At 44.2% G+C, this 17,164-nt stretch overlaps 1 protein-coding gene across 1 annotated transcript in view; it reads right to left on the bottom strand.

Moving 5' to 3' along the window:
* The window catches only part of LAMC2 (laminin subunit gamma 2), a 56,811-nt gene that overhangs the window by 24,776 nt on the left and 14,871 nt on the right, over positions 1-17,164 (bottom strand). Inside the window, exons 3-7 of the mRNA XM_054981595.1 lie at positions 13,860-13,995; positions 12,316-12,414; positions 8,009-8,145; positions 3,429-3,548; positions 1,149-1,338 (exon numbers count right to left, since the gene is read on the bottom strand). Of these exons, the coding sequence (XP_054837570.1) occupies positions 1,149-1,338; positions 3,429-3,548; positions 8,009-8,145; positions 12,316-12,414; positions 13,860-13,995 (682 nt within the window). The remainder of the gene's footprint in view (positions 1-1,148; positions 1,339-3,428; positions 3,549-8,008; positions 8,146-12,315; positions 12,415-13,859; positions 13,996-17,164) is intronic.

Raw genomic sequence — 17,164 nt, 5'->3', positions numbered from 1 at the left:
TCACTTGCCGTTCAAATGTCATTCATCACTTGTAGCTTGGCTCTAAGAAGAAAAGCCCGAACTGCTAATTAAACAAACAAAAATCTCACCTATATAATCAGGAAAAACAAATTTTGTACATCCATCCCAATCACAATCAATTGGATAGGATCCACATACTGCTAGAGATTGCATTGTCATAAACTTTCTGTGCAGCAGATGAATTCAGGAGGTGAATTATTAAGATAGCTCAATATCCAACTATCAGGAGGATCTGTTTACACAGATTACTGTATATACATGATGCCACATACATTTGTTTGACTTATTTAATGGTGGACACAAACTTCTTTCAGCATCCATAAAGTGGTCAAGCTGTGCATATGCCACATGTCCCAGGGGAGCAGAGAATGTGGTGACATGTGTGCATATCAAATGATCAGTACAAACGCAAGATTCAGCAATCGAGCACTTCAAAACAGGGTCTTCTTCAGTAATACTAGAGTTGTTATCGATAATGTCTTAGTGCTGTTTTTGGCAGTCAAAACTGCTTGCAACTTAAGAACCAACAGAGTTAGAGGTAACAACAGAGATGCCTTCATATAAGGTAAAGATAAATAAATTGAGTTTAGGGAACAAAAATCAGATCCAGAGGAGTTAGCCGTGTTAGTCTGTAGTTGCAAAATAGTAAAGAGTCCAGTAGCACCTTTAAGACTAACCAACTTTATTGTAGCATAAGCTTTCGAGAACCATAGCTCTCTTCGTCAGATCTGACAAAGAGAGCTGTGGTTCTCGAAAGCTTATGCTACAATAAAGTTGGTTAGTCTTAAAGGGGGTACTTTTTCACCAAACTCATTCATACACGCTTGCACACCAACCGATTCTGCATCCCTTGCTTACTCAGCACTTGATGACTGGAAAATGAACGTATGAAGTGGCTTAAGAGAAATGCATTGTTTGATGTGGCATTAGACAATATGTAAGCTCTGTCTCTGGCATTAGATCTGTGATGGTGAGTTCGCACGTAAGAGGCATCACTTGATATTGCAGTCATCAAGAGACAAATGTGTGAACCAGCCCATTGCTGCCAATTCTATGTTAACGAATCTCTGAGGAGGCTGGCTATACTGGAGAACTTTGTATACAGGTGTCTCCATATATAATTTTACCTGAAGGTGTAGGTCTTGCTGGCACTACAAGGCAGCATGCTTCCATGAGGCAAGAGGGGGGCAGCAATTCTTAAGCCCGCTCCTTCCAAGATGACATCGTACTGCGATGGTCGACGTCCAGGTCGATTCACGCGATAATCAAATGACAGCACCTGTCCATAGCTCAACTGTTGGTTCCCAAGGAACCTGGCTACAAAAGAAGCGCAAAGTAAACAGAAACTCCAGAAAACAATATTTGCAGGCAAAGTTATGACCATGTGGAACATTATTTGACATGAGCAGCCTTGGCTATTTGACAACATAGCAAGGGGGCAGACTGCAAAGGACAGCAGTGAGTGATATTTATGACTGAAATACCGCTGATATCAAAAGCCTTGGTAATTTCATGGTGCAAGAACTGAGTCCAGTAGCACCTTAAAGACCAACAAGATTTCCAGGGTATAAGCTTTTGAGAGTCAAAGTTCCCTTCATTACATACCAGGTAATTACCAGGTAATTTTACAGAAATGCTTAAACCTCAAAGGTTTCAATTTAATTTTAGTGTGGCTAACTTTCTCCAAATTGTATGTTATGACTACAGACTTGAACTCAGTGAAGAAGTATGCATGGGAAACTGGGCTCTTTCACCAAGGAAGTTAAACCTTCTCTGTTGCTGGCAGATAATGAACAACATAACCTCCTTGTTTCCCAGGATTTTTTACATGAATGTATACACACATCCTGAATCGAATCCTGAGTTCTGGACTAAAATGTTCATGTTGCATGGTAGAGTTCCTGCCAGAAATATTCTTCCTAATTGTATGAATTGTTAGCAAGCTATTGGATCTCTCTTCATAGATTGTTTTCTTGTAGGGACCCTTGTTTTCATGTAGGAATTGACACTGGCCATCGTCACACAGCCATAAATTTAGTGCCAAACTAGCGCCATCTCCCCCTGAATGCTCTCTTGCGATTTCGCCATTCTCCCCAATTCACACTTCATGACTCTTTATGTCGTCTTTATCCGCTTCGCCCTGGATCGACTATGAACGCTTTGCAACACCAGACATTCACTCTCCCCGATCATCTGTGTCACCTAACACTGATTCTCCTGCCCTACACTCCCACAAGCTCCAGCGCGACCCACAATTAAGCTTCAAAGTATTTTTTTTTCTTAAACATCAGCCTTATAGCACTATTGTGCTATAGTGATATTCTGCCATGGGCGGGAAACCTCTGCTACCTATCACGGTTAGCTTTTGGGTTGGCCCAGCACAACATTGGTATAATAGAAGAGCAAATATGTGGGGGGAAAGGGCAGGATTTTTAGGGCCCTGTTTCTGGAGGCACTTTGACTGACCATCGAATTGTGCTTTTCCCTTTTAATGTGACTGACTGGAAGCGCAAGCAGTCGTCTAAAGATGGGAGAATCCGTTCTAATAACAATAACAGAAGAAACGATTTCTAGAGCAAAACTGACGAAATAAGGGCCCGTGTGACGATGGCCACTGTACACATGCATTTCTGACTAGGAGAGGGAATAGAATTAATGGGTCTACTGTAAGACTACCATCCAGGACAGAGCACAGAAATATTCTGAAGAAAACGAGCTACTGCCACATCAGTTGTTATGCCTTGCCTTTCTCTCCAATGGGGACCCAAAGCAGCTTACTTTGTTTTGCTTTCCTCCGTTGTATTCTCATGACAACCCTGTGACACAGGTTAGGCAGATGGGGTGTGTGCCTGGTCCGAGGTCACCCAGCAAGCTTCCACGGCAGAGTGGGGGATCAGACCTGGGTCTCCTGGATTCTAGTCCAACACTGCCATACTGGCTCTCGTTTTGCTCTAATGCAGGGAACTTTTAGTACACATATAAAATGGGACACACACAAATTCTCCAGAGATGGGGGCATACCCTGTTCTCTGACAAAGGCATTCGAATGAGAGCAAGCGCTGTGCTGTGCTTGGAGTGCCAAACGAGGACCTGGGAGAGCCATGCCCAATCCAATGAAACTCACAAGATGACGTGGGACTGTCACTCTTTCTCAGACTAACCTACCTTGCAAGGTTGTAGTAAGCATGAAAGGGAGAATTATATAAACCACGCTTAGCTCCTTGAAGAGTAGAATGGTCAGAACAACATCATCATACATAGCCTGGCAAAAATACAATCTAGAATCTACTCGGTGTAAGTAAGGACAACAAGTAGGAACGTGTAATAATGCTCATACATGTGACAAGTTAACAGTGCATTATCTGAATGCTCCCTTTGGCTTTTCCTTTGGCAATAGAAATACACACCTGGGGCAGCAAAGTAGATGGGATCTGGCCTTCTTGCCGTCACATAAATTTCTTTATGGCGTGATGACCACTGGAGCGGCAAAGGAGAGCCATTTACTCTGGCTTTCCAGCCCTCATCACCTGTAACACAATCAAGACACAGTCCACTGAATTGAGCTAGTGATCCAATCCACACTTATTGACCCAAGAAAGGCAATAGCAGACCTCCATGTAGCTGTACTGTATAATAAGAGATGGCTTTCCTGCTAGACTGGAATCAACCTGCCATGATTTGGCTTGGTTGCTTTAATTTTAACTTTTTATTTTATACGTTGCAAGCCACCTCAAGCAGTTGGTTTATTTTGGTACATGCAGTTACTCTGGATTCACAGATAAAGGCTATTAGAACAAGGAATGGCTTAAAAACACTTTAATATGAAGATAAATGAAAACATTTGATACAGAAGTCTCTCAACTAGGGTTGTCAGTCTCCATATGGGGCCTGGAGATCCCAAGGGAGTTTCCATGTTGCTAAATATGCCATGTAAATTAGTTATGCTTTGTTACAGAAAGATTTCATCTCTATGCTCAGCTTTATGCTTGTTTTTTCAGATTTTCTGCTCCCATACCCTATCGTATCTCTTTCACTGAATGTCCTAATTGTTCATTATTGTACTTGCTCAGTGAATCTCTGACTCCGAGCTGTTGATTATATTGTATTTTAACTTGCACTGTGTAATCCACCTTGGAACTCAGTGAGAAAGGGGGACTAATAACAGCAGCAGCAGCAGCAGCAACAACAACTCATCTTCAGACTATAGCGATCAGTTCCCATGGAGGATTGACTCTATAGCATTATAGACTGTGGATGTCCCTCTGCGCCCCAAACCTTGCCCCATCCCCAGATCTCCAGGATTTTCCCAAACTGGAGTCACAAATTCTACTCCAAGCTTTTTTCTAGAACAAATTAGAGTCATGCAGTCTTTAGAAAGTCATCAGATTACTGATTCTTTAACACTGTTCAACACAAGGTAATGTTCCTAAACTATAAATATTAATTTATTTTATCCCGTAAACACCTCGAGCTGTTTGCTGGGGAGGCAGCATATAATTCCCTAAACAAACAAACAAACAAACAAACAAACAAACAAACAAACAAACAAACAAACAAACAAACAAACAAACAAACAAACCAACCAACCAACCAACCAACCAGCCAGCCAGCCAGCCAGCCAGCCAGCCAGCCAGCCAGCCAGCCAGCCAGCCAGCCGTCTATAAATTGAAGAGTGGTGTGGATCTAATTTTCATTATTCCATGAGTGTGCAAAAGCCAGAAGTTGAACTCCCTGGTTTACCTTCCTGCATTCTGTCATTTCAGGTACCTTCCCCCAAGCCGGTCTCTGATTCAGAAACGAGCCATTCTAGATGCAAAGTGCTTATATCAGTGCAGTCTTAAGCAGAGTTACACTCCTGCAAGTTTATTGGAATCAGAGGCCTTAGAAAAGGGCTGTCAATCTTCATGTGGTTCCTGGAGAGATCCCTGAATTACAACTGATCTCCAGACTACAGAAATCAGTTCCCTGGAGAAGATGGATGCTTTGGAGGGTGGACTCTGACAAAATCCCATCCTCCCAAACACAGAGTTGGCAAACCTAGCTTAGAAGGCTCTAAGTCTGTTTAAGAATACATTTTTAAGTGACCAAAGGGAGGCTAGGGATCCACCAACATGGCCCTTCACACACATCCCATTTTTGATACAAAAATCTGACCCACCCACCCACACTCACTTTGTATGTGGACAGGACAAGAACCATGCATAAAGAAATATGGCTGCTGATATTACTTCTGGTGAGACCTTCAGAGGTAACTTCAGAGAAAGTGCAAATGATTTTAAAATCCCCAATCCTGGTTATTATTAACAAATGCAAACAGACTCCTCCTCAGCCGGTACAAATCAGTATAAAGCCATTACTGCGCTCTGCTGTTTTGCTTTAAACAAATCGCAGCCATCAACACTCCCTCAAGCACTCCATGTGGGTGGGTCTGAAAAATCACAGGAAACCTCAAAAGCATAGCTGAACCTTGAAGAGCACTTCAAGTAAAAATCATGTAAACAACAGGATGGTATGTTATGCAAAATATGCGGGAGGAATGAAAATGCAACTGAATTCTGGCTTGAATGGCAGCATGGTACACAGAGGGGCTTTGCAAACAAGGTCACTGTGACTCTTCCATTGGCCTAGTTAGAACATACTCTGTCAGAACAATCTCGCACGAAATCTCGCGAGAAGACGCTGTTATTGTGTCTTCTTGCGCGATAACGGCGTCTTCTCACGAGATTTCGCACAAGATTTCGCTATTTTGCAGAATAAGGTAAGCCGTGTGGAAACGGCCCATGTGAGAAACCCAGATCGTGGGCATTTTGAGGCCTCTTTTCCTGCTCAGCAGAATATTGAGATTCCATCTGAGGTTGTCAGGCTACACTGAGGATCATATCATGAACCTTTATGGACAAAAACCCTGCGGAACAGGGGCTGCAGTAAGGCAAGGAAATGGGTAAGAAGGGGGATTGGGGGCAAAAAAGGTGGCTATATTTGGTAGCTAAGTCCATCACCAGATCCAAAGAGAGGAAGAGGTCACAAGTCCAGAGAGATCACAGGAACATGTAAACCCAGCGTGTGTGTGTGGATTAGGCAGTAGATTCTACCAGGGAAAGCAAGGCATGAGCCTATGGAAGGCTCACTCTCACCCACACCAAATTTACAAAGTTGTGTCTGGGCAAGCCCTAAAGAGTAATCAAAGCCAGCTCCACTCAGGCTGAGGATGGACTAAGTGGTCAAAATGAAGATGCCTAAGCTAGCAGCAATATTCCTTGGTTGCCCTCAGTTCTGACCTGGGAAGCTTTTTATAAGGGGGCATTATTATAAGAGTTGTTCTAACTGATTGAGGTTATAGGGTTAAGAAAAAGTCTGAGCTTTTAGGATTCAAGCCATGATACTTCACAAAAGAAGAGAGGGGTGTATCTCTGCGGAGCAAGCCAGTGCTCTCCAGTGTGGGACCTGGGAATCTGATGCTTCCTGGCATGATGCCCACTTCCTTCTCCCCCGAAGTCAATCCTGGCTTTCCTCCATCTCACTGGAGCAGGAAGTCCTCCAGAATGGCCCAGGAAGCTCCTTCTGAAACACCACACTAATCGACAGGTTCTAGATTTCTAATACATTTTTACTTAGCCTACAGGGTAACCTACACCCAAATGTGTGTAACAGAGGCCTGAAGGTATTTGCCTTTTAAAATAAACCATGTTTTGGAGAAGGAATTTAGAGCAGACAAGGTAGTGTGGGAAATGCTTAATTAGGCTTGCTTCATTAAGCAAACTCCCTGCGGTTTGCCCCAGCGATCAGTGGGAAGCAGCAAGGCCCCCAGTGATTGCCCACCACTGGCAGGCAACCTGTGCAAACTGGAGGCATGCACATTCCCAGCCAGAGTGACGATGTCACTTCTAAAATGATGTCATTCACTTGCTGACGGAAAGCTTCTGAGCTTCGTGTGGGCAATTTCTGCCTCAAACAGGCCTATTCTTAAAGGATCAGTCCTGTGCAAAGTGTGGGCACGTTCCCTCAGCCAGCATGATGATGTCACTTCTGGAAATGACATCATCAAGCACAGTCTGGGAATGTGTGTGAAGAAAGAAGCACTGGTAAGTTCCAGCCCCTTCCTTGCTGGTTGCCAGAGAGACCTAGCAACCCTATTTAATCCTTTCCCCACCGGCCATTTCTCTGCTTCAACTATTTCTCTCCCTCCCTCCCACATAAACAGGAAAGAGACATTTGAAACCTTACAGGCTGACAAAAGGCCGGGGGTTAGTGTTGCCAGGTCTGACGGATTTCTGACTGGGGGATAGGGGGGTCTTGGGGGGCAACCAGTGGGAGTGCTTACCATGTGTGTGACCCAGAGCACTTCTGTGTCAAGGTGGGAATGAAGTCATCTAGGGTTGGGGGCTGATTTTTTACTCAGTTAGCCCCTGGCGCAACCCCATGCTTCCGTATCATGCTGGCAATGATGTCGTTCCTGGTATGACGCAGAAGCATTCCGGAATGCACCTGAGTGCACTCTGGGGGGAATCCTGAGCCATTCCCATACCTTCCTCCCCCCCCCACACACACCAGCGATGTGAGAAATGGCAGGGGATGGAGGCTGGGAGCAGGGGATCCACTGCCCCTACTAGGGGAATAGAATCCCTAGGAGAGAGGCAGATTTGGAGTAGAAAAATGGCGAATGGGTTAAGCTTCTCTGCTCTGAATTTCTTTCACGGAGCTGCTCTTTATTTTTATTTTTTAAAAATCAGGACTTTGATATACATTGATATACATCCTGGTTTTTACAAATTTTGATAGATATTAGGAAATTATGTTTTAAAATTGTATATACTTATATGCTTCATGTTTCAAATGGTTGTAAAATGTGCACTTAAATTTTATGGTTAACGTACTGGCTAAGTGCTGTAATAATAATAAAGAAAGATACATTTGTATAGGACTTGCTGTTAGTCCCTAGGTGACCCATACCAAAAAAAGAAAAACCAAATCACTGTGAAGTTTTTACCTTGCTGAAAGGAAGAGGTGATTTTATGGATGCTGTAATTTTCTGCGCTGGAACATGTAGCTGAGTGCCCATAACAGAAGCACCGAGAACAGCCCTCTGGATTTCCTGAATCCAGATTATAATAGCCCTGCTTGCAGCTGCGAGAAAGAAAGAAAGCAAGACAACACATGATTGTTCTTCTGTGTTCTTCTGCGTGTTCTGTATTGCACAACCTTTTCTGCTTCTGTCGAGGCGAAACACATTCCTCCCAGAAGCCTCCAAGTCAAAAACATCTACATGATATAATAGCATCTAACACTGAGGCTTCTAGGAAGAATGCTTTTTCCTTCCTTGCCATAAGCAGAGAAGGTCACGAAAACAAAAACACAGGAAGAAAAAATAAGAGAAAATAAGCAAGTCTTTGGGATTGGGAGGTTTCCTAGGGTTTGATCAAACATGTCCTAGTTACCACCACTAACCCCCCTACAGTCAAGGGCCTGGAACATCCATGGACTTGCCCACTATTTCATGGAGTCTTATCAATATACTGTTTAGGAGTCTTTAATTCTCTAGAGTTAAGCTTTGTATCCAGGGCTCATTTCGAGGGGGAACGCACAGTAATGCAGTTCCGGCAGTTCCCCAAACAGGTCACATGTCAGGTGGCCCCACCCACCTGACTCTCGGCCATTTTGGGCCCGTTTCGGCCTGGATTGGGGCCAAAACGGCCTGGATTGGGCCTCTGATGGGTGGTGGATCACTCTCCCACTCATCAGCAGCCCAGTCCTGACCATTTTGGGCCCCTTTTCAGCCCCTTTTTGCCATTTTGGGCCCAATTTCAGCCCTGAATGGCCAGAATTGGGTCCAAAACAGTCAGAATAGGTGATGTCAGGGGGCGTAGCATATGCAAATCAGTTATACTAATGACACACTTCCGGTGATGGCAAGAGGTGTGGCATATGCTGATGAGTTATGCTAATGAGTTATGCTAATAAGTTCCTCCAGCTCTTTTTCTACGAAATGACTCCTGTTTGTATCAAAGACTAAAAATAGGTTTAAACTGAATTCAATGCATGTGCATAAAACATCTTCACACACTGCAATGCATAGTCTGGGGTGAAGGGGAATTCATTTTCTTAGCCTACTTCATCGGAGAGCCTTTTCTGAATGGAAACAGGGAAGCTTTACCTAACTCTACTTCTTTTCTTCTTATACCTTTCTTTAATAATAATAATTTTTTTAAAAAAGACTTAGGATTCAAGAGTTTGCTCAAAACATGCTGTCAAAGTTATATACTATTCTCCACAGCAGCAGCAGCACCACCACCACCACCCCATGCAAATGCAGACAACTTTGGAGTCAATGCCAGGCAATAAATGTGTCAGAGAATTGTACAGATCTGATGGAATTGGATGATGCGTACAAGCCACATGGTTGCGGTGAGCAAATCTCCAAAGAAGGGACAGGCTCCCATTGAGCCCTCCACCTTTCCATGTCCCAGGGAAGGGTGTGGTACCGGGCTTTAAATGTACAGAATGTACCTTGAAAATAAAATGTATAGGTCTGGGGTGGATCTTGCCATGCGGCTTCACCTGCCCTGACATGGCACAGCTCCCAATAAGCTGTAATTAGAACAAGCTCTCTCCTGAATGCTTGCCATGGTGGGTCTATCTCTGACAAACAGCACAGCCTGGGGTGGGGAACAGTGTTATTGACACAAGTGTTTGGCAGGCAGATGTGCCTGGCCTACTCTCGTTCTTCCAAACTGCAGCACGTAGACTTCACAATGAAATTGTATGCCGAGGGAGGACCCAGAAGCATCCTTCTTAAAGGGCTTTTTAAAAAAAAGTTGGGCAAGAATTTTCAAGAATGATTTAGGATATTGCATTAGATTGGCCTGGCAAAAAATGGGACTAAAGGCCATTTCATACACCATATGGCAGCAGATCCAGGCTTGCCACTAAGTGAACGTCCAAGTGGCAACGGCAGCAAACCCTGGGCAAATCCACACGCCCTTGGAGTGTCCCGGCGTTGCGCTAAATGTTCGCTAAACACCCAGAAGTATAGCGTCTTTCTAGCACGATTTCTGAAACTGAGCTAGAAAGATGCTATACTTCTGGGTGTTTAGCGAACATTTAGTGCAACGCCGGGACGCTCCAAGGGCGTGTGGATTTGCCCTCTGTCTGTCTAAGTTCAGAACTGCATTGCATTTCATCAGAAACACAGGGCTGCCACCTGAAACAGCAACCCTGTGTTGAGTTCCCTTGCCCCTTTCCATAATGTGTTGTTCACTTAATTCCTAAAGCATTTTATTGAGCGTTTCCCTGATTCCACCAGCCAATGATGTAAGACGTGTGTAAACGGGCAGTGTTAAGGAATGGGCTGACAACCCCTTCCCTGTTCCAGCTGTGCTCTCAGAAGTTAGAAAAATCCTGCAACCAACCCAAGCCTCCACTTGGTGATGCTGCCCTTCCTCCTCACCCCAAGAGGTGCCAAAAACAAACCGGGTACCTGCTGCCACCAACAGTCTTGAGAATATTCTTGCTAACACTAGCACTCTATACCTACATTTAGGTCTTGCTTGTGATTTGAATAATTTTAATGTTGTCTGTTATCTTGGAATTTTTACATTTTTATGGTTGTAAATGTGCTATATATGTTCTGTCTTGTAAAGGCCAATGGCCATATACAATAACATTTACCTACCTACCTACCTATATTGCCATTTACCGAAGGGAAGGCAGCAACTCACCAAGGCTCTGCCTTCTTCAGTGGCAGTGCCACATTTCTGAGTATGTGTAGTAGTGCCCTGAGAAGCATACCTTTATGATACACCTGCTTACAAATGCATGTTTGTCAAAATGTTTAGATGTGTGCATAAATCATCTAATGTGTGCAGCGCAGTCCTTTAAAAAAAGAAACCCAGTCCCTCTTTGTAATTTATATATCATTGCCAAGCCACTCTATTGACCATTAGACATAGCATGTCTTTCACTCTTATTTTGAAAAGAGCAAGCATAAGCACAGAGCCGCCACAGTGCCTTTAGGGTTAGAAACAGCAGTCAAGCACTCTAGACGCCCATCTCCATGGAGCCCACATTACAGCAACTGCTAGATACTACTGAGATCATGTATAATTTACTGAAAGTTAGAGGTCTGACGTCCTCCAAACCCAATGAAATCCATAATCTGTATCCAGGGATCATTAGATGCTTTGAATAATTTATTTTCTTGCATGATGGGGATTTTTTCAAAGGATTTGCTAAGCTTTTTAATCTTTTTGTCCTCTTTCATTGTGTCATTGTTTTGTCCTCTGTCAGATTCCATGATGGTTGGTGTTTTGTGATCAAGATTAAAATAGAAGTTTTTTTTTAAAGTCCCATTTAATCACCGGGGAAACAAAAGGCAAGAGCTGAACGGAAAGGAGAATAAGAATGGCAGAGAGACTGGAAGGAGGTGCAGAAGGATAGAGACAAGGAACCATAAAGTAGGTTAAGTTAGGGTCACTCTGCATGTTACTTCTTTTATGAGTTCTCCACAGAGCCAACCCGTGCTCTGCACAGACAGACGTCAGCTTGGGGATTGGCTTCTTTTAAAAAAGGGCAGTGCAAATGGGCTCAGAAAGGTGCTGCTGGGGAAGAAGAGCTCCTCCTGCCTTTCTCCCAAGCCTTTTTCCCTGTGCAAAAACAGTGCAGAGGGGAGATATTTCCCCCATTGGAGGTATTGTGTACGTGCGGCAGCAGAAAGGGGGAAACTCTCCCACCTCGGGGGGGGGGGGCGCGGAATTGGGAGAAAGGTAGGAGCTTTCCCTCCCCCAGTGGCAGCTTTCAGAGCCCATTTGCACTCTCCGTTTTTTATAGAAGCCAATCTCCTGAGCTGATGTGTGGCTGCGGGGAGCACAGGTTGGCTCCATGAAGAATACGTAAAAGAAGTAACGTGCAGAGTGACTCTTCGTTTTGAAGCAGTGTAAGGATTCAAAACTATCTCATTGGCTACAAGAAGTTCTGCTGGACCTAATCAGATAACCCCTTCCAATAATTATGCTTCTTCCTCAAAGGAAACTGAAGTTCTCAGTCAGCAATTCTGTACTAGTTATTAGATTCCATGCTTACATGATGAACTCGTAAGAGTTTATTATGCAAGCACGGTAATCAACATAGCCCTGTTTATTAACAAATCAGAGAAAATGTTACATGTTGGTGGATTCATATGCTGATTGAAAGAACACTGTGATCCACCAGCTGGACTCCCTGACAATGAATTATCTGCCCAAAACAATAACTTGTAAGGATTGTACTCTGTTGATAGCTATAAAGGTTTTCCATACATACCGGTCACAATGGTCTCCTGCAACACCCTCTTTGCAGACACAGCGTCCTGAAATACATTGACCTGTGCTGCCAGCTGGATCACATTCACACTGGGAGATCCTGAGAAAAATACAATATAAACTCCATGCTCATAGAACAAAATGTGTAAGTATTTCGACACAGCGTAGCTAGATCCAGTGACTCCATAGAATTCCCAGGTGCCCGCTGGTAGCAGGCAAACTCCCAGGGATTTGTCCTCTCGTCCACCGATCACCCAGCAATCAGCGGGAGGGTGCAAGCTCCCAGAGGTTGCCCGCCACTGGCAGGCACCTCAGGAGCATGTGCTCCCAACTGGCGCAGCAACGTCACTTCCGGAAGTGACATCGTCGCACTGGCTGTGGGAGCGTTCCCATGCTTCGTTTGGGGCCAAATGGGCTGAATCGACTCTGTGCGGAGCGTGGGAGCGCTCACACAGCCGACGTGGTGACGTCACTTCTGGAAGTGATGTCATCACACTGGCTCCAGGATGTGTGCATGCAAATAGGACCTCATGCAGTGCACAAGGTCAGTGCCAGGGACTCCACCTACCTGATGGGAGGTGAGGGATACCTGGCAACCCTACCCGTGAGCCAGCCTGGTTATATACCAGTAATGCACAGAACACAGGAAATGGGATGCACAGCCATTCCTCACCCACTTGACAGAAGATACTTCTATTCAAGATGCTAGTTCTGCGCAGAGGTCATTGTGGGGGACGCCTACCTAATTTTAATCCCAGCTAGCAAAAGCAAGAGCAAAAGCTCTTCATGGGAGGAAAGAATGGAAGCACTTCCCTTACCCCCAAAGTGACCAGGATTCACACCTAGGAGGGAAAAGTAGAAATAATCTTTTTTCCCAAGCAACACCCACTACGCTCAACGCCACACTACACAATCAACAGATCACTTATCAAACTAATCCTTAATCCTATAGATTGGAGGGGGTTAAATACTGAAATACTCTCCCCCCTAAAACAAATTCTGCACAAAGAAAACTGTTTTGTTCATTAATTTGCTTCATTTATATCCTGCTTTTGCCCACAGTGGGGACCCAAAGCAGCTAACACCATTCTTCTCTCCTCCATTTTATCCTCACAGCAACTTTGACGTTAGGCCAAGAGCCTGCGGCTGGCTCCAAGTCCCCCAGCAAGTTTCCACAGCAGAGTGGGGATTCAGACCTGGGTCTAGATTGTGTATGGCGAGTTTTTCTTCTAAATGGGAGTATTCAGACATGTAACCTCCTCACATCTGCAATAAACAGCAGAAAATTCCACTCTCTTCTAAAGTTTACCAGTGGTGGCAGCCTGTGTAGGGAGTTGAAAGACTGAATTCTCTCCCACAGGGGGGGACAAACAAACCTCCAGGCCTGTATAAAACCAGATATCTTTCTACTACGTGATCTGCTTTTTAGGTAGTTAAGGCTTATTCCCCCCTCACCCCATTGAGGCAAAGTATGATCAAATCTGCAGGCGCGAAGATAGAGCTAAGATGAGTGATTAGGAATTCCACCAATATAACAGTACTTACGACATTTGCCCATTGGCAGTGCAGCCATTTGCTGAGAAGGAGTGGAATCCATGTTGGCATTGGTCACATTTGTTACCCGTCACACCAGGTTTGCATTGGCACTGTCCGTGGGAATCACACTGTACACTGACAGAACCTATGAAGAAGAAGCAGAGAAAGCAGTTTTTGGGCAATGCTTCTCCAAGATTTTACAATGTGACCCACCTCTAAACTATTTCTGCCTTTTGGGATCCATCACCACAATGCCTCTAAAGCCACTATCAGCGCATATGCAGGTGATGGACATAAAGTACATCTATCTCCTCCCAAACTGCTGGTAACTAGGAGCAAACAGAACATGTGGAAATGAATGAGGATGCAGGGTGAAGAAGGAGAGAATGCAGCAAGTCCAACCACTATTCTCCTTTTCCCATGGCTGGGAGAAGGCCAGTTTAGAATTTCCACTCCCAGTCCCAGAGTCTGAGCCTCAAAACCCACATTTGGGTTATGTCCCACAGTTTTAGAACCACTGCAATAGGGCACATTCCAACTGTTGTTCCAAATACCCACTAAGTTTACTGAAATCTCAACAACACAGAGAACAATCTTGAGCAGACTTATACCTAAGTCTATAGAAGACAGTATGTGGGTGTAATTCTGAATAAGAGTGCACTGTCTATTAATGTTGTTCCAATGTGATTATAGCCACTCTGTTCTGTTATGTAAAGAGCGTTTTCCATTTTAAATCTGGTGCAACCTGTGCCTTGGTGAGTCGTTAGGGTGCCCGAACGTACCTTGAGTTCAGCCCACCTTAGCAGGACTAAAAAAAATGTATGCAGGAAGGTGGAGAGGAAAGAAAACAGTGCAAGTTTAGAGTTGACAGCTGTGATTTTTGAGATTTCTGGAGAGGAGTGAGTTGCTTGTTTCTATGCCAACAAAAGCCAGCTTCATACACTGACAGAATGATATAATTTACGCAACTGCACCACATAAAAAATTCTGAAGTGCAGTCATATCTGAGGCAGACCATCACTTAGAATAATTGTCACTCTCCTTAAAAACTAGTATTGCCAATTTGTGTAAGCAGAAAAAAATTCCAAAGAACATCCATTCACACAGGCTGGGTAACCCATTGCTCAGTCCAATGATTGTGAAGGTGTCTGAAAATCAGGCATTCTTAGCCAATAGAAATCAGGGAAAGTTGCCCCAGGTCCCCATGCTGGGAGAAGCCTATACCACCCACAGCTCCACCTCCCATAGGAGGGGGAAGAAGATGTGGAGCAGGCTCCTGGCACCACTCATGCCTGCCCCATCTGGAGCTCGGACAGCAGACGTCTGCGATTGGTGGCAGCTTTTGTCTACCTCGCATGTGGCAAGACCCACCCCTTGCTCGGCCCGGGGTGGAGGTGGTGGTGACAGTGATTCTGGACCCCATCCTGGGCTTGGCCCAGGGCCCCAGAATCACAAAGACCGCCTTGCTGAAAATATATTGACTAAATAACAACAACAAATAACAACAACATTTGATTTATATACCGCCCTTCAAGATGACTTAACACCCACTCAGAGCAGTTTACAAAGTATGTTATTATTATCCCCACAACAATAAACACCCTGTGAGGTGGGTGGGGCTGAGAGAGCTCCTAGAAGCTGTGACTAGCTCAAGGTCACCCAGCTGGCTTCAAGTGGAGGAGTGGGGAATCAAACCCAGTTCTCTAGATTAGAGTCCCGCGCTCTTAACCACTACACCAAACTGGCTCTCTTGTTTTATTATTGCTTACCAGATTTCCACAAGACAAAAAATTCACAATACATTTGCAGAAATCCAGCATATACACCAAGTACATTGATAATGAATGAGTGGTAAGCCAAGAATCCCTTGATTTAAGATCTAGCCATAAACTCAGGCATGCCATTACCCCCACCCCCCACCCCGCCTCAGCATTTCACCTGCAATGTGGGGAAAAAATAATACTGGCTTGACTTATGAAATTGTCGTAAGGATAACTGAGCTCACGTAAGTAAAGTTCTTCAGCACACTCCTGGGATTCCAGGCCTGATCGTCTTTTGTCAAACTGTTGTTCTCATTTCTAATAGGCGAATGAATCTGCATGAATCATAGAGCAAGCAGCCTAACCCCAGGCAATGTGGTCATGAACAAAGTTTAATGTGGAAAAGATGATATCATTCAGGGCTACTTCCTATTTTATCTCTGATTAGACAAGGTTTGTGCTCTCATGTCTTATGTCTAAGGCAGTGATTCCCTAAATGTATGGCAGGGCACAGTGGTGTACCTTGAGAAACAGATTCATTGAACAGTTAAAGGATACAGTAAACTCCAGAGTACCATCCCACAAATAGGACTGCCATGGCTTCTTTGAGTCAATCTGATCAGCCTAGCACCTCCTGATCAGCTTGCCTTAGAATTAATTGAATAACCCAGCTGCACTTGCTACAGTGTGTAGCAGAATTACCTAACCTTCTAGGAGGCTGCCGATTGAGTCTCTGGATGAGTCACCGCTACAATTTTTTTCCTTCCAATCTGGAGATACACCCAAATCAACTTCTCATCAACTTCATGGATGTTCTCCTCTGAAAGTAATTCTAACAGTCTAAAGGTAAACAATTTTCAGTTCAGAAAATAAATGTGCCGCAGCTATCAAAAGCAATATTTATAAGTTACAATCCAAATCATAACAAGTCAGGCAGCCCTTTAAAGTCTAACATATGTATTGTGGCATAGGTTTTTGTACAACAGCAACCACTTCATCAGGTGTCCATGTAAAAGTGAGCTGTAGCTCACAAAGGTGTGTGACAAAATAAACATGTTTTTAAAGTATCACCACACATATTCAAGAAACAGTCAGGATTTGGTTATGTAAATCTCACAAGACCTCAGTTGAGATTGTTTGGAAGAGGAGTTTACCCCTTCCCCCTTTTAGTTTTCAGATTTTTTTTCCTGGCAAACATGGAGGATTCCCTAGTTTGTACAAAACATCTCCCTGGGAATTTCTGATCCACATATCAGGGATGTTTGATATGTGAGAACGTGGTGAGCACTGTTGGAAGCTATGTGGTTTAAGTCAGCAGACCAAATGCACTAATGCCATGAAACCTCCAGATCACTTTCATGTTGCCCATTTTGTCCATACGACGACCTCAGTTTCAGATGAGATGATTCACCGAGCTTTCAGATCTTACAACTAACTCACAGAAAACCCTTTTAAAAGGATCTGTACGGGTGCCTGTGCTTAATGTTGTGGCAATGAGCCAAGCGGCCTGGAGTCTGCCTCCAGCATCGTTCCTACGCATCTCACAGTTTCTTG

Source organism: Eublepharis macularius, chromosome 5 (assembly GCF_028583425.1).
Source record: "Eublepharis macularius isolate TG4126 chromosome 5, MPM_Emac_v1.0, whole genome shotgun sequence".
Taxonomy (NCBI): domain Eukaryota; kingdom Metazoa; phylum Chordata; class Lepidosauria; order Squamata; family Eublepharidae; genus Eublepharis; species Eublepharis macularius.
Note: the sequence above shows the minus strand (reverse complement) of the source record. Positions and strands in the feature narration are given on the sequence as shown.